General features: G+C 39.8%; 2 protein-coding genes across 3 annotated transcripts in view; one reads left to right on the top strand and one right to left on the bottom strand.

Annotated features, from left to right (window-relative positions):
• The window catches only part of stt3b (STT3 oligosaccharyltransferase complex catalytic subunit B), an 89,409-nt gene extending 80,016 nt beyond the window's left edge, over positions 1-9,393 (top strand). For both annotated transcript variants that reach the window (XM_052015947.1, XM_052015948.1), the window contains 4 exons: positions 5,135-5,308; positions 5,393-5,506; positions 6,870-7,082; positions 7,837-9,393. In XM_052015947.1, coding sequence (XP_051871907.1) covers positions 5,135-5,308; positions 5,393-5,506; positions 6,870-7,082; positions 7,837-7,917 — 582 coding nt within the window. In that variant the 3' untranslated portion in view covers positions 7,918-9,393. The remainder of the gene's footprint in view (positions 1-5,134; positions 5,309-5,392; positions 5,507-6,869; positions 7,083-7,836) is intronic.
• Positions 9,394-13,564: 4,171 nt separating this feature from the next.
• Positions 13,565-26,241, bottom strand: part of LOC127570262 (oxysterol-binding protein-related protein 10-like) — a 118,075-nt gene continuing 105,398 nt past the window's right edge. The window contains exons 10-12 of the mRNA XM_052015613.1: positions 22,732-22,914; positions 20,484-20,637; positions 13,565-19,039 (exon numbers count right to left, since the gene is read on the bottom strand). Coding sequence (XP_051871573.1) covers positions 18,992-19,039; positions 20,484-20,637; positions 22,732-22,914 — 385 coding nt within the window. The 3' untranslated portion in view covers positions 13,565-18,991. The remainder of the gene's footprint in view (positions 19,040-20,483; positions 20,638-22,731; positions 22,915-26,241) is intronic.

The following is a 26,241-nucleotide window of genomic DNA, read 5'->3' as shown; positions in this document are numbered from 1 at the left end:
TCCGAACCTGGCGATCCAGTTTGTGATGAGCATCCTGGCACAGGACTCAGTGGACGTGTCCGCTAGCAGCACGGCCTCTGGCCATCTGGTGAACCTGTCGACCATTGGTGAAGATACACCTGGCGCCCCGGGAGACGGGCAGGGGGCCGACGATGTCCATGTGGATGTGCTGAAACCTGCCGAGCGTTGGTTAGAACTGCTGGAGGGGAGCCTTCACGTGCTGCTGGACTTTGGCGGTCTGGCAGTGTACACAGGTCCTGGCCCAGTGTCCGACCTGCTTGCACAGACCGTGCCAGACGAATTTGTCTGATACCAATTTGATGGACGCCCGGATGGACGGGTGGGACAGGCCGTGTAGCGTGTCGAACACCCGCCACCTCCAAGCTGCTGGTACCACGGGCCGAGGTCTGCCAGTCGACATGTCGCGCAGGAGCCGAACCGCTGTTGGGCCAACGGGGACGTCCTCCAACTGGAGTCCCGAAACGGCGGTGAGATACCGGGATCTTGGTATCCACTTGTTGTGCCTGCGCCAGCGCTGGGTAGTCGACCCTTGGGGCTGAGGTGGTCACTGAGTGGATGTGGGGACGAGACAGTGTGTCGATGACCACGTTGTTCTTTCCCCGCGATGTGGCGGATTGTCGGTGGTGAACTCCGAGATAAGCAAGAGGTGCCTCTGCTGCCGAGCTGACCATGGGTCCGATACCTTTGCGAGGGCGAAGATGAGGGGCTTGTGGTCCATATATGTGGTGACATCCCTTCCTTCGAGGAAATACTGGAAGTGCCGGATGGCTAGGTAGAGCGTAAGCAACTCCCTGTCGAAAGCGCTGTACTTCACCTCCGGTGGTTGCAGGTGTCGGCTGAAAAAGGCGAGTGGTCACCACTGGCCCTCGACGAGCTGCTCCAGGACTCCGCTGACCACCGTGTCAGAAGCGTCGACTGTGAGTGCCGTGGGTACATCGACTCTCGGGTGTACTAGGAGGGCTGCCTTCGCTAATGCCTCTTTGGTCTGCTCAAAGGCTTCCGTGGATTCCGCATCCCATTCCACCTCCTTGCCCTTGCCGGCCATCAGACTGAACAAGGGTATCATGATGCGCACCGCCACCGCCAGCACGAACCAATGGTAGAAATTCACCATCCCCACGAACCCTTGCAGGCCCTTGACCATGCTGGGTTTGGGAAACTGGCAGATGGCCTGGACCTTGTCCAGCAGAGGGGCGGCTCCATGCTGGTTGACCCTGTGGCCCAAGAAGTCAATTTCCATCAGCCCGAACTGGCACTTCACCGGGTTGATTGCCAGTCCATGGTCACTCAGGCACTGGCAGAACTGGCGCAAATGTGCCATGTGCTCTTTGCGTGACTTGCTGCCATCAGGACGTCGTCTAGGTAGACGAAGATGAAATCCACGCCTCGCCCAACTGAGTCCATTAGCCTCTGGAAAGTCTGAGCGGCGTTCTTGAGGCTGAAGGGCATCCTTAGGAATTCAAACAGTCCGAAAGGGGTGATGAGGGCTGTCTTGGGCACATCATTGGGGTGCATGGGGATCTGATGGTAACCCCGGACCAGGTTGATTTTTGAAAAGATGGTCGCCCCGTGGAGGTTAGCCATGAAGTTGACCATGGCCTGGATGTGGGGCACCGGGTATCTGTCGACGGTTGTGGCATCGTTGAGTCTCCTGTAGTCCCCGCAGGGCCTCCAACCTCCTGCGGACTTGGGCACCATGTGCAGCGGCGATGCCCAAGGGCTGTCCGAGCGGCGGATGATCCCCATCTCCTCCATTTTCCGGAACTCCTCCTTGGCGAGGCGGAGCTTGTTGGGTGGAAGCCTATGGGCCCGGGTGTGCAGCGGTGGTCTTTGCGTGGGAATGTGGTGCTGTATGCCGTGCTTGGGACCGGTAGTGGAGAACTGTGGGGTGATGGAGGGGAAATCCGCCAGCACCCTAGTGAACTCGTCACTAGGTGGAGGGCAGGGAACTGGGCTTCCCCGAGTTGGAAGGTTTGGAAAGTCTGGGTGTGGACCAAACGCCAGCCTTTCAGGTCGACCAGAAGACGGTTGGCCTGTAGGAAATCCGCCCCTAGTAACGGCCGCGACACCGCTGCTACCGTGAAGGTCCAGGTAAAACAGCTGCGGCTGAAACGCAGCGGGATGGTACGCGAGCCGTATGTCCGGATGGTGGTGCTGTTCGCGGCGGTGAGGTCGGGGCCTGGGGCCACGGTACGGGTGTCCATGTTTGAGGGGGGAAGGACACTGATCTCGGCCCCGGTGTCCACCAGGAAACGTCGCCCGGAGTGTCGGTCCCAGAGGAACAGGAGGCTGTCGCAATGGCCAGCCGTCAAAGCCACTAGCGACGGCCGGCCCCGGCATTTCCCAGAAAGGCACACGGTGGACGGCAGTGGTGCACATTTGACCCCCACCTCTGATGGTAAAAACACCATTGGTCCGAATGCTCATCTTTGTCCCCCGTGGGTCTTGGCGGTTTCGGTTGTGGGGTCTTGGCCTTAGGCTGCACGGTCGTGGTTAGGCAGATGGAGGCCGCTCCCTGCTGCTTACTCTGCCACAAAATGTCTCCCCTGGCTGCGAGGCTGCGCGGGTCGCTGAAATCTTCACCCGCGAAGAGGAGGCAAATGTCCTCTGGCAGTTGCTCAAGGAACAGCTGCTCGAATAGGAGGCAGGGCTTATGGCCATCCATAAGCGCCAGCATGTCGTCCATCAGCTTGGATGGCTCGCGGTCGCCCAGGCCGTCCATGCGCGGAAGCCGCGCAGCTCGTTCGCGGCGGGAGAGTCCAAAAGTGCGGAGGAGGAGTGCCTTGATCTTAATGTACCTGTCCTCCATAGGTGGATGGTGCAGGAAGTTGATGATCTGGAATGCCATGTCCTGATTGAGTGCGCTGACCATGTAGTAGTACTGCATGGTGTCGGTTGTAATGCCTCGGATACTGAACTGGGCCTCAGCCTGCTCGAACCAAACGTGGGGGTGAGCGGCCCAGAAAGTCGGGAGCTTGAGCGAGACTGCGTTGTGCGAGTCGTTGGGATTCATGTCGCGGGTTCCAGATGCCGGATTTGGCCTCTTGTGCCGACCCTCGCTCTTCACTACAGCTACCTCATTAATCCATTTCTTCACACTTTCTCCACAGCTCTGAAAAATTTTCCCTCATATTAATTTATTAATTTGCTTTCTTTTGAAAGTTGTTATTGAATTTGCTTTCCCCGTCATTTTATGCATAGTACTATAATCTGCATTACTGATTATAGATCTGTACATAATCTTCATTCATCATGATTTTGGGCACATCTATCTCATTTTCCCTCAACTTTCTCAGGTCTAAGGAGAATAATCCCATTTTACCTAGTCACTTCACATATTGCAAGTCCTATAACTCTGGAACCATCTCTATTAAATGTCTTCTACTGCCTGTCCAAGACTGTGACCTTCAAGGGTGCCCAGAAATAGTCCATGTTCCAACTGTTACCCAGCTAGTCATTTATAATTTTTTAAACATAACTGAGTTTTTGTAGTGCAACGATAACCAGGATATACAGGCTTTAAAATTTATGGTTTATATTGATTTTCTTTATTCTTCCTGCTAAACTAAATTACTTCACACATCCCTGCAGTAAATTTCATCTGGCAAGTCTGTCTTTTTCACTAGTCAGTTTACCCCCTGCTGAAGTTGGTTGCTCACCACTTGCTGAAGCTCCAAGTTACACCATCTGTAAACTTCACAAGTATGTCCTCTATATCCAAATCCATGTTATTAATATCCATCACAGTGGGCAACAATTCCAACACCAAACCCTGGCCAGAACTATGGTATATTTCTCTTCCATTTTGAAACATCCATTCACCACTACTACCTGCTTTCAATCCTAGTGTCAATTTTGTTGTGCATTTAATCCCAAGACCCTCAATTTTGGAACCTGTTTGTTATCTACTTTTGAAATTCCATATACAATCACATAAACCATCATCCAAGTTCACAAAGATATTGTCTTTTTAATCAATCTGTGCTGATTTTCATTTAGTAATCCATATTTTTCCAAGTGACTATTAATTCAGTTCTGGCTTACTGACTCAAAATTGCTCACCGTTTTAAGGCAGATTAGCCATTAGTTGCCACGTTTATAGGGATATGATGTTTGCAACTTCCAGTACGGCCCCTATTAACGTAATTGGAAGATTGTTCATTCTATAATGAGCTTCCGTTTTGGTCATTATATAAGAATTTGAATCTGCTCCACTTTTAAATAAGATCATGGCCTAGCTTCTAGCTCAACTCCATTCTCCCATCCTGTTCCCATATCCCTCAATTTCCTATTAGTTTCACTCTCAAATAGTGTGGCTATTAAATGAGCAAAAAGGACTCTGGGGTAGTGAATTTCAAAGATGCATAACCCAGTGAAGAGATGTCTCGTTATCGCAGTCCTAAATTAGAGATGCCTTATCCTGAGACTATCACACTCGAGTCCTCAACCAAGAAATACAGAGTTGCAGCATCTATCCTGTCAAGCCTCATAAGAATTATTCATTGCAGCTAAATGACCTCTCGATCTTCTCAATTGCATAGAAAATGGATCTATTTTACATGATTTCTCCTTGTAAGTCAGCCATCTCATCCCAGGAATCAAGTTTGCAAACGCTGATGGCACCCCACAGTTGTAATTCCCCTCCCTAGCAAAGAGACCAGAACTCCACATGGTATTCCAGGTGTAGGGTTCACTAAAACCCTTTATTGTATCAAGATTTTCTAACTTTTGTATTCCAACTCCACTGCAATAACATGCTATTTCCATTTTTAATTGTTAAATTTGTAAGAAGCCCCAAATCCTCCCAAATACCAGCATTTGCTAAATATCACCTTTTTAAAAAAATATTCTGCTTTTCATCCTTCCCACGTTATAATCCATATTCCACCTTCTTACTGTAGGGAGAGGGAAACAGAGTTTTTATCTTTCATTCCTTACCAATGAGCTGCAGGTTACCCTCTGAGTTGTGGAATTACTCAGTTGCAGAGTGGACATGTGAAAGTGAGTCCCTAAAAATATTGATAATGAACTGGTTTTGGTTTGTGTCACTGTCTGTTTAGTCATTTGTTCCTTTTACAAAGGGAGTCTGACATTCAGCATGCTTATCATTCAGGTTGGAAAAGCGATGTCATCCAATGAGAGTGCAGCCTACCAGATAATGCGGAGTCTGGATGTGGACTACGTTCTCATTATATTTGGTGGAGTGATTGGCTATTCAGGTGATGACATCAACAAGTTTCTTTGGATGGTCAGGATAGCAGAAGGAGAGCATCCAAAAGATATTCGGGTAAGTTGATGTCTTTTGGTTTAAAAACTTGTTTAATTAATGGCCTCAGCTGTATTGCTAATTGGCAACTATGTTTAATCTTAGGAAAGTGACTACTTCACACCCCAAGGAGAGTTCCGTGTTGATAAGGCTGGCTCGCCAACTTTACTGAACTGTCTGATGTACAAGATGTCCTACTACAGATTTGGAGAGATGCAGGTAACTCACTGGGGTCCCATTCCCACACTCCCATCAAACTTACCAGGGTCCCAGTTCCCACGCATACTTTAACTTCACTGGGCCCCTGTTCCCATGCTCCCATCAAACTTTCCTGTGTCATTGGAAAATTTATTATATTACCGTGTAACATCTTCAAAAAATAAAGTGAAACAGAAGTATTTTGGTATCAGTAGGAGTAAAATCTAATAGTCCAGAAAATTCTACCAGTTTGGCACCAGCAAAATCCAAAAAAGTTGGTGAACTTTTGGAGTTTCCTGTATAAGGTATCCAAGTTTAGGTGTGAAAATGAGGAGCTTAGTCTGCAGTAGAATAGAGAAGGGTAAAGTGAGCAGATGAATGGGTTATACTGAGGGAAGTGTGCGATCATGCACTTTATATAAAAAAAAAAGGTAAGCAGAATGTTTTAATCGGTGAATAACTTGTAGATAGTATTTGGAGAGATCTATGTTCATGGATTCATGAGATGCAGGGAGGAGACATTTATGTTCAAAAATTAGAAAGAATCTGGAAAGGTCCTAGCGATTTTGGGCAGACCAAAAATGCAACACCACTATTCAAGAAAATAGAGAGAATTGAGAAACTCTGGATTGTTTCAAATATTGTTGGGAAAATGCTGGAGTTCGTTCATAAGAAGTAGTAACAAGACGCACAGAAGTTGTAATAAGATTAGTCAACACCAGCATGGTTTTAAAAAAGGTGAATTGATTGGAGTTCTTTGAGGATATAACAAGGAGATATTAATATGGGGAGAAGATTGGTTAACTGACAGAAACAGATTAGGAATAGCTGAATCATTTTTGGGCTGGAAAGCTATATTTATGGAGTGCCACAGTGATCGGAACTGGGGCTTCAGCTATTTACAGTCTATATTAATGACTTGTACGAAGCCACCAAGCGTACTGTGTGTAGATTTGCCGATAGTGCAAAGATAGGTGGGCAAGTCGGCAAGTAAGTTGTGAAGGGGACAGAGTCTGCAAAGAATTGTTGCAGGGTTAAGTGAGTGGGCAAAATGATGACAGCTGAAGTATGGTTGAGGTTATCCACTTTGGTCATCAGGTTATTTAAATAGTGTGGGACTAATGAATGCTGTGATTGATAGCTTTAGCCAAAGCAAGTTCTGTTCTGTGGTTAGGGGAGAAATTAGAATAAAGGATTTTCAGCATGGAATAGGGAGAAAAGATGAGTGGAAGTTGAGAACTAATGGGTTGAAGTTTGGAAAAGAGGGGGTACTTTGGGGCAAAGTGATAGTTGAGGGAGAAACCATGTGAGAAAATGTAATTTGTCACAGTAACTAGGAATTAGTTTGATGTGGTAAATGTCACAGGACTGTTTTGATTTACAGCTGGATTTCAGAACACCACCAGGGTTCGATCGCACCAGAAATGCTGAAATTGGCAACAAGGACATCAAATTCAAACATCTGGAAGAAGCCTTCACTTCAGAGCACTGGCTAGTGAGAATTTACAAAGTCAAGAAGCTGGACAACAGAGAGAAACTTGACCATAAACCAAGAGTAACTAACATAATGCCCAAACAGAAGTATTTATCAAAAAAGGTGGGGAAGCTTTTTGAGAACTTTGTATGTAACTTTGCTTGCTTCAGTTGCCAAAATGTTCCTCAAAATCCAGCATGTTGCTGAATGCTGTCCAGCTTGTGAAGAAACCAAGCAAAAAGAAGCCTTAATTTTTTTAAAATTCAGGATGTAATTTCTTCCCACTGTTGTGGGTCAGGTGTTAGTTGTGCCCAAGTGGACATACAGGGTTTGTGGGGCAAGAGCATTCCTCCCTGGGTGTTTCTGTTTCCCTCTCATCATTGAAGTTGTCATTGACATTTTGTAGCAATAGACGGCCTTTATACCTCATGCCATTCGAGTCGTTACTGTGATACATTGTTAGCTAATGCATCACACTAAGAGAAACTAATGAGTTTGATAAATCTGGTACCATGGAAACTGAACATATCTAAAGCCAGATTTTTTTAATATATGCATCCATTCAGTACCTCTTTTCTTTTTGATTTTTCAGGACATGTTTCAATGGCATATTATTTTTATTTTTTTGTGAAGCTTGACAAAGCAACCAGCCATGGGTTGGGGAAGGGGGGCAGTGTGAATACTGAAAGCTTCTGCAAACCTTCTGCCTTTGCAATCCATCTCTCCCCAATCCCAGATAAAGAAATAATTGTGGCAAGACTGGAAGAAGGCTTTTATTTTCTAATAAATGTGCTAATTTGGTTTAAGATATTGGCGACGTTGTATAAATAGATGTGAAAGCTACAAATTAGTAATGCTGTTCATCTTTATGCCCTAGACTTCTAAAAGAAAGCGTGGGTATGTGAAGAACAAACTGGCACTGAAGAAAGGCAAGCGATCCAACAGGAAGACCAACTAAATCATCTGCAAGCCCTGACAACAGTCAGTTGTCCTTATGACAACCAGTCTTTGCCTTTACCTACAATCGGATTCCATTGCAACACAGAGTTGCATGCATTGCTCAAGAGATTCAAACAGTGTCAACCCCGTAAATCTATTGGTTGTATATTGGCAACTGTTTATAGAGCCACATTTGATTGTGTTGGCAAGGCAGACAGCTGCTGTCCAGGGGTAGCAGCAGAATTCTAATTGGTACATATTATCCTTCATTTAATTTTTTAAAATAAAAACGATAATGGGCTAACTGCACCAAAGAACCCTGCTCTTTGTTATCATCTGTACATGTGTACTTTCCAACCATTTGAAAAGGGCAGTAAAGAGAGTTTTCACAATTTACTTTGCTAGGGTGACGTTAATTTTAGATGATGAGAACTAATGACTTCAGATGAGTAAAATATATTGTATAAGGTTGTTTGGCATTCTCCAGACCAGTATGGGCATGATCAATGTTTTCAGCACAGTATGCTATTGGTCAGAGCAAAACATCTCCATCTAAGGGAAGAGTGCAAGAGGTTTGCCAGTATTCTCATTCTTTGCCCTTCTTGAAAATGCATGATGAGATGGACACATCTGATACAGGAAGGTGAGAGGTCTAGAATTCAACAAGAGGACCGAAAGTGAAGGACTTTGCACTGCAAAAGGCTGGCAGCTACACATGTGCTTTCTTTCTATTAAATTTAAAAACGAGAGGGTTTCCTCCTTGTCGCAGACATGTTCATTTCGTTCCCAGTGATGTACCTTTTACTTTGTGCTTTTCCTTTACATTTGCCTTTTAAAGAGTGGTAAGCCTCGTAATGAGGGAAAAGAGAGTCATTTCCAACGTAGGGCTTTGAAACATTACAGTGGAGAAATTCATCTTTGGTTGCTGGATCTAAATGCTTGAGAGCGTTGTCTGCCAGTTTTATTCACCTCTGCACATTTGATTACATTGAAGTCAATGCGTGATACTGGTGGATAATTTAGCTCTAGCAACCAAAGCCTATTTTCTCTCCCTTGATTAGTTCAGACCTAGATAAGTTTCTTTTTTCCCCCAATTAAAAAAAAACTAATATATTATTCTGAGAGAAATTCAAAAGAATCAGTGCACTATTGGTAAAATCAGAGGCAGACAAACCTTTATCATAGAGATTTTCATTTTTGTCACTCATTTTCTTTATGTAGAGAAAGCCCAGTCTTGATACAACCTTTTAAAAAGTTCCTTTACGATGAGATGAGAAGTGAGTAATAAAGGCTGTTGGATGATACTTGCTCTTAACATTTAGTTGATCCCCTTTCTTCCCACGAGGGTTAAAATTGTAATTTTCTATGTATGCAGCGCTCCTCGATGCAAAAAAAAAATTAGCTGCAAATGCTATTGGTGTAAAAACAAATTAAAGAATAGTATGTACCGTATTTTGAAAACATTTGTAAATTAAACTGTGCAGTACATGCCTTATTGCTGCTTCTGGACTGTAGTTTTTTTAACTGTTTATTTGAGCAGGTGTGGGGGTAGTCTTCATTTCCTACTCTGGTGTTTTTTTTTAAATCTTTCAGACTTCTGATTACAGTGATATCAGTCTCTGTGATCCAAAGTAAACTAAAATTATGACTGCATTTATTTCTTATGGGGAGGACAAAGGCATGGGAAAGCCAGTTTTACATTATTGCTTAGTTTTCAGTTTGGATCCGTTGTGAACTGTAGCCGAAATAAATGTTCAAATGAAGTTTTGTGTTAAGAAAAAAGATACGTCTTTTTTTTAATCCAATTTAACATGATGCAAAATTTTACCTTTGCATGTATAGTTTGTTTATTGTTTTGCAGTGCGCCAGAAACTGTTCTAAGTTGTAAGAAAAAAAACATTGCAACTTAAAACTGCTGCTTCCTCCTCTGCTTGTTTTAGACCTGGTGTAGCTGGCTGTTGGTGGGTTGTTGCTTGTCTTCTTGTTCTGCATCATTATTTTTCACAAAGCAACATAATTGCACTCCTAGTGGTATTAAACTATGTCCACAAAACTGTGGGCATAGTTTAATACTGAGCTATTAGCTCTTCCACATAAATTTATGTTTTGAAGCAGGCAAGGTTAAGTTATCTTGGGTTGAATGATATTGTACAGTTTCTGCAATAACTTGTGTTTACAGATAACACCATCAACACTGAAAATGTCTGAGTACTTTACAAGAGTGGCTATCAAACACAATTTAACCCAGGGCCATATACCATAGGGACACATTAAGGTAATCTTAGTTAAAGGGGTGGGTTTTAAGGGAACATTTTAGAGGACAGAGAAATAGGAAAGGGTTAGCGTGGGAATTTCAGGCAGCTGAAGGCTCAGCAGCCAATGGTGGACATGCACAAAAGACCAGAAGTGGAGCATCGAGTATTGTAAAACTGAAGAAGGTCAGAGAATGTAGAGCAATGTGCCTTTGAAGGTACTTGATTACGAGGAGAAAAATCAAATGCATTCATGTGAAAGTAATGTGCTGGGGCAGTGATGAGTGGGCATGCTGCATTTTCTGCATGGTTCTCAATCTCTGAACAGCTATCAGGAAGTGAATATCAGGTCGGATGTTTCTCACTAGAAGTTTAAGCCATTAGTCTTGAAACTGTGTGGCTAGTTGCTTGTGGGAAAACTTGGGAGTGTAACATGCGACTTGGAATCTTCTTAGAGGAGACACGGACTGCAGTGCTGGAACCTGGAGCAACAAACACACCGCTGGAGGAGCTCAGCGGGTCGAGCAGCGTCTGTGGAGGGAAATGGACAGTCAATGTTTCAGGGCGAGACCCTTCATCTGGATCTTCTCATTGGTATGTGACCTGGTCTTCTCTTTTTGAATTGTTGCTATAGTGAGTATCTGTCAGTACTTTTATTTTCAACACAAGTCTTAATAGTATTCTGAGTTTCCACTTATTACCTGCTGATGCCATTCTGGGAATGCCTAGATGCTGCTCAGAAAGCATGGTTTTATTACCAAGGCAATGAGTGTCCCTGAGATATAACTGGGGAACTTGTCCACAATAGGTTAACATTCACACAACAGGTAAGCATGCTGCTTGCAGTGGTGCTGCCATTCTCACGGTGTTTTTGTGGGACTTCCCTGATGATTATGATGTACATTGAAATTGCCTCAGATTCTCACTACAGCTTTTAGCAGGGAGACTTTGATTAAATCAGAACTAGGTTCAGTTTTGGGTATGATTTATACAACTGGAGTTTTGAAGAGCATATAGCATCTCTGAAGGCAGTTCTACTCATTGCTGCTCCTGAGAGGTTATTGCTAGTTAATAAGAACAATCTGGTGAAAGTTTAGCCCTTTGAGATGAAGCTGGAACCATTTTCTAGTTAAATAAACACAAATCCTTCAGCACTGAAGAGGCAGCTTATTAACATGTAGAGTATGTTATTAAGTGTCATTACTCCTGAAAAGCTGTGTAATTCTGTTTCTCCACTCCCCATCGAAAGGCCAAAAATGAGTCAGAGCTGACCCACGTTTTGTGATTTTCTACTTTGGAGGAGTACTCATACTTTCCCATTTAATTATCCTCCCACTGTTATCATGCTACCCAATCATACAAGTAGTGAATGATATCAGCAAGTGCCTTTTGAAGGAGATTTTCAGCTCTTTAAATGAAAAGTTAATTGTAAAAAGGGCACTTCTTGCTTGCAAGCCTGTAGTCTGTTTTAGGTCGGGGGAGGATGTAAGGGAGAATGCATTTCTAGCATTACATAAACTTTTAATTTACTAACATTTGAACACTTACTTTCATCTGCAGGAATGAGCTACTACAAAAAAATGGGGCTGTTAACATTATGATCTATGCTGAACAGCCAGACTTCTTACCTAGAACAATGGCTGGCCTCTTTCCAGTTCAAAATGAACAGCAGTTAACAAGTTATCTTGCAAAAAAAAATTAATGATTGCAATTTTAGCAGACACATCGTAGAATTTATGATGTGAATACTACTTCTCTATATCCTAGTTTTATGATTAAGAACAAGTTTATTTGGAGAGTTGAGTCGAGTAAGAGTCAAATGGGGTGCAGTGAGGGAAAAAGGGCAAGACCTCATTAGAAACTGGCATAGCCTTATTGGGCAAGAAAACTACAGACTTTGCTGATTCTGATTTTGTTTTATTTTAGTTCTCCACTATTACTTCATATTGCTTTTGTTTGTCCCTCTATTGACTTAGGGGATATGGGTGTCACCTCCTAGGCCAGCATTTATTGCCCATTCTTAACAGTAATTTCAGTTTTGCTTGGCTTCTTGATGTTAAAGGGCATTCACTACTTTGTCCATGTTTGGACCACTAGTTTCATGAGGTCTGATGTCTGGTTGTTCCGGGGAATCCACATTCGCACAATGGAGCAGGTTCTAAAAATAATTTCAGGGTCAATTTAAAAGCAAGCTCTGGGTTCTGCTGTTCTATTGGTACTTGGTTACTAAGTACCCGCTTGATAGCTTGAAAGCCTTTTACATTTTACAGATGAGAATAATCCTGTTAAATGGTAATTGGCTGGATTTGATATTTAGATTCTTGACTGGTGATAAGGTCAAGCTCTTTATTAACACTTGATACCAATCAACCTTCTGTATCAGGGCAAGGAGGGTTGCCTAGTATTCCTGATCAAACTTTAATGCAAAGTTTAAAACAGATTTACTTTCCCCAATATTCAGTAAAACTGAGTCATGTAGACTTAAGGTTGTAAAATACAGAAAGGAGGAACAATTGGGCTGTAGAACAGCAGAACCCAGAACTAGCTTTTAAATTGACCATGAAATTATTTTAAGAAGTTAGATTTGGCCTGAGCTGTGATCACCTTGGTCACGCTGCAGTTGCCAGTGTTCCGGTGATAACATGTTGTTTTGCATCACTGGTTTAAAGACACTGATCTATTCAACTTAATCAGTAGAGTTTCCAAGCCACAGTGGGAGCCAGAGTTCAATAACAGAACACAGAATTACAGAAGGTCAGCTGTTAATGGATATCATGCATGGTTAAATGTTCTTTGAAAGAGTTATGTGATAGCATATTTGTGGATGAATCACTGTTGAAGTATAATGCATGGTGGCTTTACCCTGCTTATCTTGATTCAACTTCTCTCTCATCTTGGGTAAAACAAAAATGAGGCCTGCTTGGTATGAATCTGGAATGTGCAGTTGGAATTTACACTAAGATACAGTAGGTTAAACATTGACCCTGTATATAATCAGCACAACATATCTATCTACTTGCTATTTGTCCAAGTCCATCAGATCATGCAAGAGTCATGATGGATAAACTCTGACAACTGTTTTAAAACCACCACTGAATGAGTTTGATAAAATGAGGGTAGTTTCAAAAAGTTAAATTACGTTTGGGTATCTGGAGATTTTTGCTTTGTGACAATTTACAGCTTGGATTTGCCTGATTATTCACATTAGCCAGCAATTCAATACTAATTAGGGCCAGACTTAACAATCAATTGCACATGTGGATTAAAAAGGGAGTCAGTGCAGATTTGTTCAAGGGAAATCATATTTAACAAACTTCTGATGGTATAACAAGGTCAATAAGGGAAATGTGGTTGATGTAATGGAATGGATTTTCAAAATTATTTGCTCTCTAACAGGCTTGTCAGCAAGCTTAATCCCTGGAATAAAAGGGCCAGTGGTAACATAGATAGGAAATTGGCAAAGTACCAGGAAACAATAGTAATGAACAATTATTTTTCATACTGGAAGAAAGTGTGTAGTAGTGTTTCCCAGGGAACTATGGTGTTCTTGAAAGTAATGACTTGGACCTTGGGATCGTGGTTCAGTTTCCAAATTTGTGGACAACACTTGGAAACTATGAACTGTGGAGGGAAATGCTAAGAGACTGAGGATAGGGACAGTCTGATGGAATGGCTGAACACTTGGCAAATTTAATGTAACACTTCACATATTTCTACATCTTATTAGGAAGCATAAGAGGCAACATAACTGGAGAGCTTAGTTCTTAAAGAGGCACAAAAATTATTCAAAGTGGCAGGGCAGGTTGAGAAAGCTATTTTTTAAAAAAAAAGCTTACTGTGGCCTGGGTTTTATAAATAGCCAAGAGCAGGGAAATCGTGATGAACCTTTCCTGAAATTCCAGTTGAAACTAATGCTTTTTTTTAGATGTCCAGTTCTGGGCACTACCTTCAAAAAAAATGTGAAGGCACCAGTGGGCATAGATTTAACTGAATGATTCCAGGCATGAACACTGGGAGAAGCTGGTATGAAGTGTTCTACTTGGAACAGGATTGAGAAGGGGAACCTAGTGGGGCACATAAGAACCCTTGTGTTTCTTAAATTTTGAAGCACACGTTTGGCTGGTCCATTAAAGGCTAACCCAGTTATTTTTGGTGATTTCTTCAGGAAGAGTGAGAGATGTTACTAGCTGGAGAGAAATTTGAATATGATTTGGTCTGTGGTGAAGAGAAGGTTAACAAGAAGATACTTAAAGCCAATGAACTGGAATGGAAAAGTAGAACAAGGCAAATCTGACTGCCAAAGCATATTTATTACTTAATCAAACAATTATAAATCATCTTTGCATCATTGTGAATTAACTTTGTTAAATTACAAGTGTTGCATAGGTACCAAGCAAGTGTTACAACTTTTGGTTGATGGCTAATCAGGGAATTGCAAAGCTGAAAAGGTTATTACACATGTGCAAGAATGAACAGGTTAGTTAAAACATCCATTGGCATAATAAAAAATATTGGATTAATCCTTGTGGAATTAGTCATGGGTTTTAAATGTTAAATTCTTGAGACAAAGAACAGTTACTTATGCTAAAGTTCTAGAAAATAGAAACCAAACATCAGCATAGAAAATATTAAATGGCTAAGTATAAAACCTGAACTTTTCAGACTTAGCAGCACATCATAATGAAAGCTTGCCAAGATTTTAAAATGTAGCACAGATATTTAAAAAGGAACAATGAAAAATGTTGCACTTTTAAGCAATTTAACCTGTAGTCAAGGACACTATGTATATTGCATCTTCCATTTCTGTAGTGGATTCCATTTCTGAAGTGATTTGTAATGAACTGAATTAAACAGTTTTCAACTGAGAGCCAAGTAGGTCATTCTTTTGTTTTCATCTTTGATGAAGCAACTGAACTTCATTGAAAGAGGTGCCATCTGGTGCCAATGAACATCTGAACAGTTTAAAGCTTCAGAAACTTTAATAATGCATTTATCCAAACCTCTCATAGCTTCTTATGTAATGTACCAATAAACACCCAGCACTAATATTTTGGAGTTTTTACTTTCAAAGGCAGTTTGAATCTCCAGAGAGGCAAAGGGGTTGTTGATGATTTTATGACAGTTATTACCCTAGAAGATCTTAAAACATTTGCTAGTTTGAAACTAACTGGCATGGTTATTACAACCCTCTTGTTCAGGTGAATAAAACAAATTATATAATCTGATTTGGTTATCAGATTTCAATTAACAGCCATTCCCAAAAACAAATTTGAATACTACCTAGGGATTAATAACAAAGGAGATGCACAAGTTCCAAAATGTGTATCACAAATTCCACTCCAGTTCAAATTTGTAATGTTAAAGGTCAGTGTTAAACTAATCTATTCTCAGTTTCATTATTCCACTTATTATGCACCATGGCTTCTATCCTTTGCATAACTGTTAACCAATTATTAATTGACAGTTTACAAACAAATCTTAATATGAAATGTTTTTACATTTCTGACAGTAACATACACATTTATAGAAATTGGCATGGTTTAATATTTGCCCTGGTGTCAATTACTACAAAAACTATTCATCACAGTTTCATTTATCACTCTGGAAGACAGCTGATGACTTTGCTATATGCAGATATAGCAAAGAGTTTTTTATGGGACAAAGCATCATAATTGGAAGTTGGAAAACTGTTCAAATTATACAGGTGTTTACTTGCAGACTCCCTCAACTCAGTCTGGGCCAAGGGAATAGAGAAGTCAGCGTCCATTGCCACACTAAAGAATCATTTAATAGGGGTGACTGGAGATACTTCTCTGGAACATAAAAAAATGTGCACAAGTTAGGAAAAGTGCACACTACTTGAACATGGGGAATGTTGCTGGATTATGGGCACATTTGGACCAGTAAAAGTTTCTTCCTTGGCCCCAAAGCTGTGAACCAATGGAATTTTAATGTTCCAATCATCTTAATATTTATTATTAATAAAATTAATTTTTAGCTTACTTAAAAAAAAACTAAACCTGCCAAACTAATCACTTTCTAGTTGGAGCAGACAAGTGATGATCTGTCAAATGATGATCAATACTGCTCTACTATTAGTCTCTGGTAGACACTCAGTTTGATTTCACGTGACTTCCAACCTTTCAATGTATGTACGACTTGAGTGAGAAGGAATGCTGCTGAGTTATACCTGTCAAATATACAGCAAAGCAATACCAAGACTAGAAATTAATACTGGAATTCTGATTTGTTCATTCAAGTGTTTCATTGTTCTAAGTTTCTCGAGGTAATTTCTTCTACTGGAAGCAGAATGCTAATGGGTCTACAGTTTCAGTATCATTTAGTACAGACATTTACTTTTGGGAGAAATTAATAATTTCAAAGATCTGCAACTATTTCCTAATAAGGAAATTCTGAAATGGCCAGCCACTTACCATGAGACAATGCCTCCCAGTTCCAGACTACTTAGCCTCCCCCTTATGGAATTCCATATATCTCTAAAGATTTCTAAAGAGATCTCTCCTGAACAAGGCTGTCCCTACTGTGAGCACTTTATTAATGCTGTCCTGGCCCTCTGGTGAAGTATCATTCTTTCTTCCCAGTTCCAGGGAGTATAAGAGCTCTGCAATTGTGGCAAGACTTCCTTACTCTTATAGTCCAAACCCATTAAAGTAATGGCTGACGTACCATTCGCTGCCTTTGTTGTACCTGCATATTTGCTGCATTTTATGAACCAGCACAGTTAGATCCCACTATATACCAACAATTATTAGTTTCTTAACATTAAAAAATATTTTCTCTATTCTTGCTACTGAAGTGAACACCATCACAAACTAAATATCACGTATTACGGTAAGATTAGAATACACAAAGGCACTACTAACATTTTTCTGGAATCCACAATCGAATCAAAAAATTATTCCCTTCAAAAGATTGTTTTATGATGAAGTCCAGTGACAAACCTGCTTTGAATCTTATCTCTCACTCTGTGCAATCAGTTGGTTTTCCCAAAGATTTATTTCCCTAAACAAAAAAGCATATTACCTAAAATGGTCAGAGACTGCAGAGCTCTGAGGTGGATCTGGGTATTCCAGTGCATAATTTGGAAAGTAGGTACTGCAAGTGATTAGGAAAGCTGATCAAATGTTATTGTTTATGGAGGGGAATATAGTACAAACGTAGTGGAGGTGTGCTTCAGTTACAGAGGACGTTGGTGAGATCACATCTGGAATACTATCTACAGTATATAATCACCATATTTTAGGAAGGATATTGATGTGCTGGAAGTAGTTCAGAGAAGGTTCATTTGACTGATCGTGAAATGGGTGGGTGGGTTGTCAAGAGGAAAGATTGACTAGGCTAGGCTTGCACCTGCTAGGGTTTAGACAAGTGAGAGGTGACTTGATTGAAGAACATAAGATCCTGAGGAGTCTTCACAGGGTGATGTGGAAAGGATGTTTCCTTTTGTGGGAGAATCTTTAGGTAGGGGTCACAGCTTAGAAATAAGGGGTTGCTTGTTTAAGACTGATGAGGCAAAGATTTTTGTCCAAGAGGAACATGAGTCTTTGGAACTCACCCTCAGAGCAATGGAAACAAAGTCTTTAAAGGTGTTTAAAGTAGAGGTTGATAGATTCTTGATAATCAAGGGAGTGAAAAGTTACCAGGGTAGGCAGGAATGCAGAGTTGAGATTACAATTAGGATTAGGCTGAGTAGCCCATTAAATTATGTTTGTATGAAATTGTATGCTCTAGAGCAAAGTACACACATTTGTTATCACTATATATTCACCATTCGTTATGTGTAGGTGCTGCACTATGGATGCCAGTGAGGTGATAGTGCTATCAATGACAAGTTGGTGATTTGCTGGTATATCGATCTACAGAATTAGTCAAGTGCCTAATATAAATAAATACATAGATGCAAAAGCAATAAGATATCTATAGATGGAATAATTTTGTGATTAGCTACACCTATGAGTTTCAAATTACATAATGAAAAACATGTCCAAGCTAAATAAATGTAAGATCATTGTTTTGCTTTTGCAAAAAGGGCACTTTTTAAAACATCAGCAGCAGCTTATTTCTCCTTGTTGTATCTCTAGAATTCTGAATGCAAGAATGAGATAATATTGGAGAAAGTAGGATATCATTTTCTTTTCAAACTATTTTGTAATGGATTTAGTGAATCTGTATTTCATGTAGGGACTGAAAAGTCCTTTCTGATTAGTCTATAGGAACTGTAAAGTTGAGCCTCATATCCTATTTATAAAGATCAGGTACAAATAGTTGTGTTTCTCACTTTTTCAAAACACCATTCATTCTGACTAGTTTTAGAAACAGTTAAGTTTAATAATTAAACTTTTGCAAGTGATAAAATTCACTGCAGTAAAAAGAGGTTGACGTGCACTGTAGTGCTGAATACCATGTGATATATGGAATGGCATACCCATTAACCAAATCAAAACAGTTCTGTGTCATTCAGTTCACACAAATCTTAAAGTGACTAGACCAATGGCACATTTATTTAAGTGCAAAAAAAAACCTTTGAAAGTGAAAAATATAAAATCTTAAAAACATTTAAGATAAAATTTCTTTGTTATTAACTTTTCAATCTTGTGTGCAGATGTCACATGAATATAGGACAACACCTGAATAAATTTATTTTGGTGAACCTGCAATTATTTTTAAATTGGTACACAACATAATTTCTACTTTTTTTTTAGATATATACAGCATGTCGCTTATTAGGCTTCTTAATTTTCTTTTCAACATCACCTCAGAGTTATTTGCAGATGACAAATTGGAGGAAATCTGAGGTAGGTATAGGTTAAGCTCAATCGGTCAGCAGTGTGCCTTCCAGATGGGACAATAGTACACCCAGCCATCTCCCTGTTACAGAATTGAAAAACTGGTTAATTCATTACTACAACTAATATTTAAAAAAAGACACTTAGTTCTTAAAGAACAAAATTAGAAGATATTCAAAAATATTTCTTAATGCATGGAAGTACAGATCATCCAAGAGCAATGAGGCTGCAAATTATTGATATGATCATCAGTGGAAACTCATGTAATGTTTTGTTGGTAAATCATAATCAAGGGGAAAACAACATTTTCAATTTAAGTGTTCCCAGAGAGGAACTGTAAGCATTTCCTCTGAGAAATAAAAAGTCTCTGCCTGTCCTGATACATGTTCAATTAAATTACAAATTACATGTTAAGCCATGTTTATATACACTTGGGTGGGCAGGGAGGAGGAGCAAATGTTGGCATTATTTTATCAGAACTGCAGTCTGAGAAATTGCAGCATCAAGAGAAAGGCCAGGGTGAAGGAATCAGTGACCTTGCAGACAGATCTGTGCTTTAAGCTAAGTAAGTTCCTGTCCGTTTAACAATACAAAAGTTTTTCAAGTGTCATCTACAAAGACCATCACACATTTACTCCCCCAGATCACTTGCTCATTTTTCCAGAGTGGCCTATTAGCATTGAGAGTGTAGAGGTCAGAGTTTAATTGGCAGAGAGTCAAGCACACCTCAATGTCAGCTCTGGTGGCCTTAAGATTTTAATTTACTTCACTTCATTCCCAGCAGGCAACAATGTCATACAATTGACCTCAAAGATTTGATTAATACTCTGTATACTACTACAAATTTGTTCTGATAAATTTGAAAATCACCATGAAACTGAATTAAATAAATCGTATCATTCCAATTTTTATTCTGTCCTTTTAGAATTTGTTTGTGTGTGTGTGTGTATATACATATATATCAGAATGGCCTCTGAAGCTCAAGCCAAAAGGAAGACTAACGTCACTTAGAAATGTTAAAATCTCTTAATGGCTTCATTATTCCAATCTCTTAAAAACAACTACACTACACCAGTTCATTCTATCTGGAGTAAAACTTGAATTTTCTGACTTGAAGGCAAGAGTACTAGCAACTGAAGCCAATTTGTCACTTTCAACCTCTTGGAGCTCTACATCTATCCAAGAACCCTGCATTATTCTACCCATGTCTGCTTGTGTATCCTCTCCTGTATTTGCTCCTTTAATAGTGGCTGTGCCTTGAATAAGCACTAAAATTCTTCCTTAAACCTCTCCACATACCCTTTATATTAACAGCCTTAATAAAGCACACTTTAAAGAGCTCAGCAAAATGCATGAACAAACAAGAAATACAAAGCTCTAATGCAGATTGTTGGAGCTCCCACATTTTGAGGCATTAGTGCATCGAATGTGAATACTGGAATTTTACAAGTTAGGTGGAATATGGTGAGGCATGATATTGATTTTTACCCACAAGGTTGGCTGTCAAGCTGTAGGGATCTTATTACCTCTTTTACAAAATACTTTGGTTTCCAGGTAGTGTTTGTCGATGCTCTCTGCCTCTCTTCAGCTCTCTGCCGCTCCTCCAGGAGGTGTTTGTTCTCTGTTGCCGCGTCAATATTGCCCACTTTTAGTGCATTGGTCACTAGTTCCCAGAGATGCCTAAAAAGTCAAGAAATATCCAGAACCTTTTTTAAAAAAATGCTTTCACTGATATGACAAATAGAAACATGATGTTTTAAATATGATATGAATGAAAGACTCATTGATCATATGATGTACTTTTTCTAATGGACACTATGATTATAAATATTTATAATAAATCTCCATGACAAATAAACTGCATCATATGATTATCACCTGAGTGAAGGTAACCCAAACTTGGCTAAGATCATTCCTAAGTAAAGATTAAGATATTTCATAGGAAGAGACTGCAGATGCTGGAATCTAGAGCAACAAACAATCTGCTGGAGGAACTTGGGTTGAGCAGCATCTGGGGGGGGGGGGGGGGGGGGGGGGGGGAGGAGAGGAATTATCGTGGTATTTCATAGGTTTCTGTTTCCATCATGGTTAATATCAGCCGCACTGTCAACCACCACTGATTTTTCACCTTCAAGATCAACACTGAAAGCAAGTTAAAATATAAATCAGGAACTAGTTGGTATAGTGTGTTAAATGATGGTTTTCCCCTCTGGGTTCAAATGCAATATGTAGATGGATGAAACTTCCTTATTGGTTGTTGGTTTTCTCCAACATGTAATGACATGAGAAAGCAACAACCTATTTTCCAGAAGGCATAGATCCTAGGAAAAAAATGGCATACATTCACTTAACCTTGCACAGACAAGAAGAATGGTGCATATAGTTGTAGCAGAATTGCAATGACTTTGGTCTGAATTTGGCAGCACTAAAATAGACCTAGGAGCATTTGAGGCTGACACTGAGTACCTGAAATGGAAAATAATCTATTTCTCACAATGTATATCCTTGACCTCGAAAAGAATGGAAAAAGTAGTGGATTAATTATACTACACCAGTGAATTACAGGAGTTAGAAATTCATTCAAATGTATCCAAAAATTTGAAAAAACCACTGTGCTGTTGAAGTATCAGCCTTGCTCTGTAAAAATTTGTGTGTCTTAATGCGCATTACCAATTTCTCTTAGTGGGATTTTCAAACCCCTCTGCACTGTTTTCTGGCATTAAACTCCCTCCAAAAGTCATCAGTAATATAATACACTCAATTTGTTGGAAGTGAGATTTTAAGTCCAAACAATCTGAGAAACACAAATTCTTATTTACTCATGGAACATGTTTTGCTAATCCTGGTAAATCTCCTCTGCACCCTCTCTAAAGCTTCCACATCCTGCTTATAATGAGTGCGACCAGAACTGAATACAATACTCCAAGTGTAGTCCAATTAGAGCTGCAACATTACCTGGCGGCACTTGAACTCAATATCCCAACTAATGAAGGCCAACACACCATATGCCTTCTTAACAACCTTATCAACCTGCGCAGCAACCTTGAGGGATTTATGGACTTAGACCCCAAGATCCCTCTGTTCCTCCACGCTGCTAAGAGTCCTGCCGTTAACCTTGTCTTCCATTCTCTTCAAGTCTCAGGATAATTCAAACTCTCGCATTCTTTGTCACATCTCACAGCCCACTATTCACTCCTGCGTAACTAAGGTCATAGGAACAGGCCCTTCGATCATCCAAACGCTATATTACAAGGGAAGATGATTTTATCTGTTTTCCCTTCAGCTGATCAGATCAAGCAAAGCAGTCATTTACCTGCATTGCAGGGATTCCCAAAGTGCAAGAATTTATGACTGCACATATGTTCTCGTGGGATGTCCCTGGCAGTCTCTTGCCTGCTGAGTATAGCCCTAGAGGATCTCTGTAGCTCGCTTGCATTATAATCACAGTTCTTCACCAGCCAGTCTTCTCCCATTAACACAGTAACCGTTCTGTTTCAACGGTCCTCTGTAACTGGAGAATGTATTGTGGAAAACACAAGGCATTGGATTGTAGATGCGAAGATCAAATATCAACAACTGCAGCGCGGTATTACATAGGGAATCCTGACAATGATAATTGTGAACTTGAATTGAAGTTTTTTTTCTCATTAAGAGGATTTTCACAGGGTTAAGATGATCTACAACACTCGAGACCAAAAAAAACACTAAGTCTTTATTTTAACATCTAACAAATTAGATGTAATTCAACAATATGTAAAAGTAAATTCTACAGACCTTGATTCCAACAATCCTTGCTTTTTGATGGGTCGTATTTTTTTCCTTATTACTGGCAGTTTGGTCGTATCAATCACTTTTGTTTCACCATTATTGTATGTGAATTCAAGAGTTCCATTCCATTCCCCCTGTGCTCTGCATACAATTGTGTTTGTAGGATTATGCTTTACTTCAGCCGTAACTCTAAAAGAAGAGAATGGAAATAAAAGGATGGAGTAAAAAGGGAAGTAAACTGTTGATCTACAACTCTAACATAAATAATTAAATAGTTTCAAATTTAGAACTTTATTCTTGCGTTTAAATCCCACCGTGGTCTTCCTACTCCTTTTCTCTGTATCCTCTTACAGTCAACAGTATTAATTCATACCCCCAACTCTGGTCTCTGAAACATCTTGAAGCTGGCCTGCACTCGGTTACACAACCTGAAGTAAATGTTCACTGCACACATGAAGCCATGCCTATTGCAACATGCTGCTGTTGTTTACTTATACAAGCAAACGTTTCCACAGCTCCCACCAACAGTTCTTATCATGTTAAGATTACTTATGAAATCGTAAAGTAGAATATTTTGCTGCAGCAAACTAATTCTACCTGTCCACACAACAACTAATATTTCCAGCTCATTCTGTTATAATGGATATTAAGTTTTTAATAGGATTGTTTTTGTAATAAAACTTAATTTTACTATTAGCAGTTAACATTAAATACTATAACAAGCAAATACAGAATATAATTGTTACAAATGGAATATGTATTGGGAGGGCATGGTTTACGTTACAACAGCGAACTTTGGGACAATTCTGAACCTCAAGGATGTTTTTGGAGTAGTGAGATGAATGGCATGCAAGAAAGAACTGACATTGCATCAGATGGTTAAACTAGACCCAGATATGAATGAACTATTGGGTTCTACAGTACATCCAAATGGAATGTACACCCTTCAAAAATCTTGGAATTCCATGTAATAAATACAACATTTTGAATGAATCACAATAAATGATTTGCCAAAGAACTGAAATGGGAATTTGGCCTATATAGAGTAATAGGACCATAGAAGTCATAGTATGAAGCATTAACCCTGCACACAAATAAACAACAGCAGTATATAGTTGGTCATTGGGGGATGGGGAACTCATTTTCATTTATTAGTTTAACTTTTTACATTAATAATTCTATGAGGCAACAGACCTACTGGTACAGGACAAGGAAAGAAGCGCAGATTCTACAATATGAGTGAATGATACCAGCTCATCCAATGGAATGACCTTTGTTGGAGACACTCTCATCAATGCAGGAAGATGCCTGAATAAACAGCGTGTGTTAGTATATATGTACTAGCTTAGTAGCAGAGATAGCTCAAGAAGGCGTCCACGGTTGACAACAGAGTAATCTGAGACCTAGTGAAAGCAAGCTTGAGACCCAACCATGAGATCACCAGAATAAGACACCTTTTGACATACACTAACCATGCAGGGTTAATGATGTCTGAAATGACTGCTCATAAGTTCATCTGTACTTGAGTGGCCCAATGCCAATAATTATATGTATGTGCATGGGATGAAGATGTACCACGTCTCCAATAATGTATAAAGGTGCCATACTCTACAATCAGTGAGAGTGAGTGAACCAGGTCTAGTAAGGTGAACTAGATCAATCAAATAAATTTGCTTTTGCTTGACCTGATGAATGCACAACAAAATTCTTCACAGTGAAGACAGATTTCCTCCCTATTCTTCTTCAAAATCCAAGAATACATCATCTAGCCCAATAAATTTTGTAGCTTTGAATTCTTGATTTATCAACAGTAATTTACAGTCATCTAGGATACTATGTACCAGTAAAAATGAATAGTCACTTCAAATCTGTAAGTAGATCCAAGTATCTCTTTCACATTTTTATCTTCCATCCAAGTGCTATTTGTAGTTATATTTTGGTATCATTCTGTTGTTTTTGTCCTATGGATTATTTCTGTAACTGAGATACATGTTTTTAATTTGTTTTAGCCAAATTCATATAGTTTGTGTCTTCTTTATTATTACCATTTAATTACCTAATTCATCTTGAGATAAATTTGCTTTACTATTAATTTACTGTATTGTTATTTACTTCTCAGATCTTTCACCAATACTTATTAATTTTCCAAACCTTCAAAATATATTATGTAACAAATGCAGACATGGGTGTTTGTCTACGGAACAGAAAAGATTACAATCTTTTCAAATTTTCAAATTGATTATGATGTCTAGTGTATGGAAGAACAAGGTACCCAATTACCTCTTTCTTTAAATGTATTTTCAAAATGGGAGACACAATAAAGAAAATAGTTACAGCTGAAATATTACCCAATGATACGAAATTCAATTTTTACATGTTGCCTCTAGTCTATGCCAATCATTGCAGGCCTATAATGAGCACTTTGGATGTAAATAAGTTAGCGACTCTGCAAGCTTTCATAAAAATATTGAGCCAGATTTGGCTATTAAAAATAATGAAACTTAATAGTACTCACAATTGTAACAGCCTGAATTAACAGTTTTTAGTATTCTCATATATGCATTTAAGCATGCAAATCTGGATGCTGTTTTAATTGATGTGCCATTCAGTGCTTGCTGCAGTCCTCACTGTTGGGCTACCACTGAAATCAATGCAGCCGCACAAATGTTCTTTAATTTATTTACTTGTGGGATGTGGGTTTTGCTGGGAAAATCAGCATAAATTACCCATCTCCAATTGCCTTGAATGGAATGGGGAGGCAGGGCTATATGGCAGTTAAGAGTCAACCACACTATTGCAAGTCTGAAGTCAAATCAAGGATGACAGATTTTCTTCCCTAAAGAAACTCAAGATATTTGTTCTCAAGTTCAGAAATAAAATCTACTAAAAAAAAATAAAACTTTAAAACTTTATTTATACAGCACAGTAACAGGTCCTTCCAGCCCAGCGAGCCTGCACTGCTCAATTACATCCATGTGGTTGTGTATCACTTGTAAGCAAGCTTTTAACTGTGTGATGTGATAACCATGAAAATTAAATATTGTAGACATTGGAGGCTTATTTGGAAACCCCGAAGATTACTTCACCTTGATGCTCTGAACCATTAAATTGTTGAATTTTTTGCGAAAGACTGCTGCAACTTCATTAAACTTTGTTTTCCCCTTTTTTAAATATATTGAATCCTATTAGTTTTATATCTCCTAGGTTTCTTACAAACCCATGCCTTCCCACTAGAGCATGATCAACTTTACTTGATCCTGAGATCTTACGCTCCAATTGCCTTTTCCTTCACCATTATACTCAGTGTGGTAGTATAATTGAGACTGACGAGTCAGAAAATGAGTACTGTTGCCTAGCGTAATAATGCTTAGGGTTGTGGAATCATACAGAATGGAAACAGGCCCTTTGGCACACTAAGTCCACATCATCCATCAAGCACCATGTACACTAACCCTACATTTAATGACACGGTAAACTATCTTTTAAAGAAAGGGATATAACTTTGTATCATGGCAT

This window comes from Pristis pectinata, chromosome 5 (genome assembly GCF_009764475.1).
Source record: "Pristis pectinata isolate sPriPec2 chromosome 5, sPriPec2.1.pri, whole genome shotgun sequence".
NCBI lineage: Eukaryota > Metazoa > Chordata > Chondrichthyes > Rhinopristiformes > Pristidae > Pristis > Pristis pectinata.
Note: the sequence above shows the minus strand (reverse complement) of the source record. Positions and strands in the feature narration are given on the sequence as shown.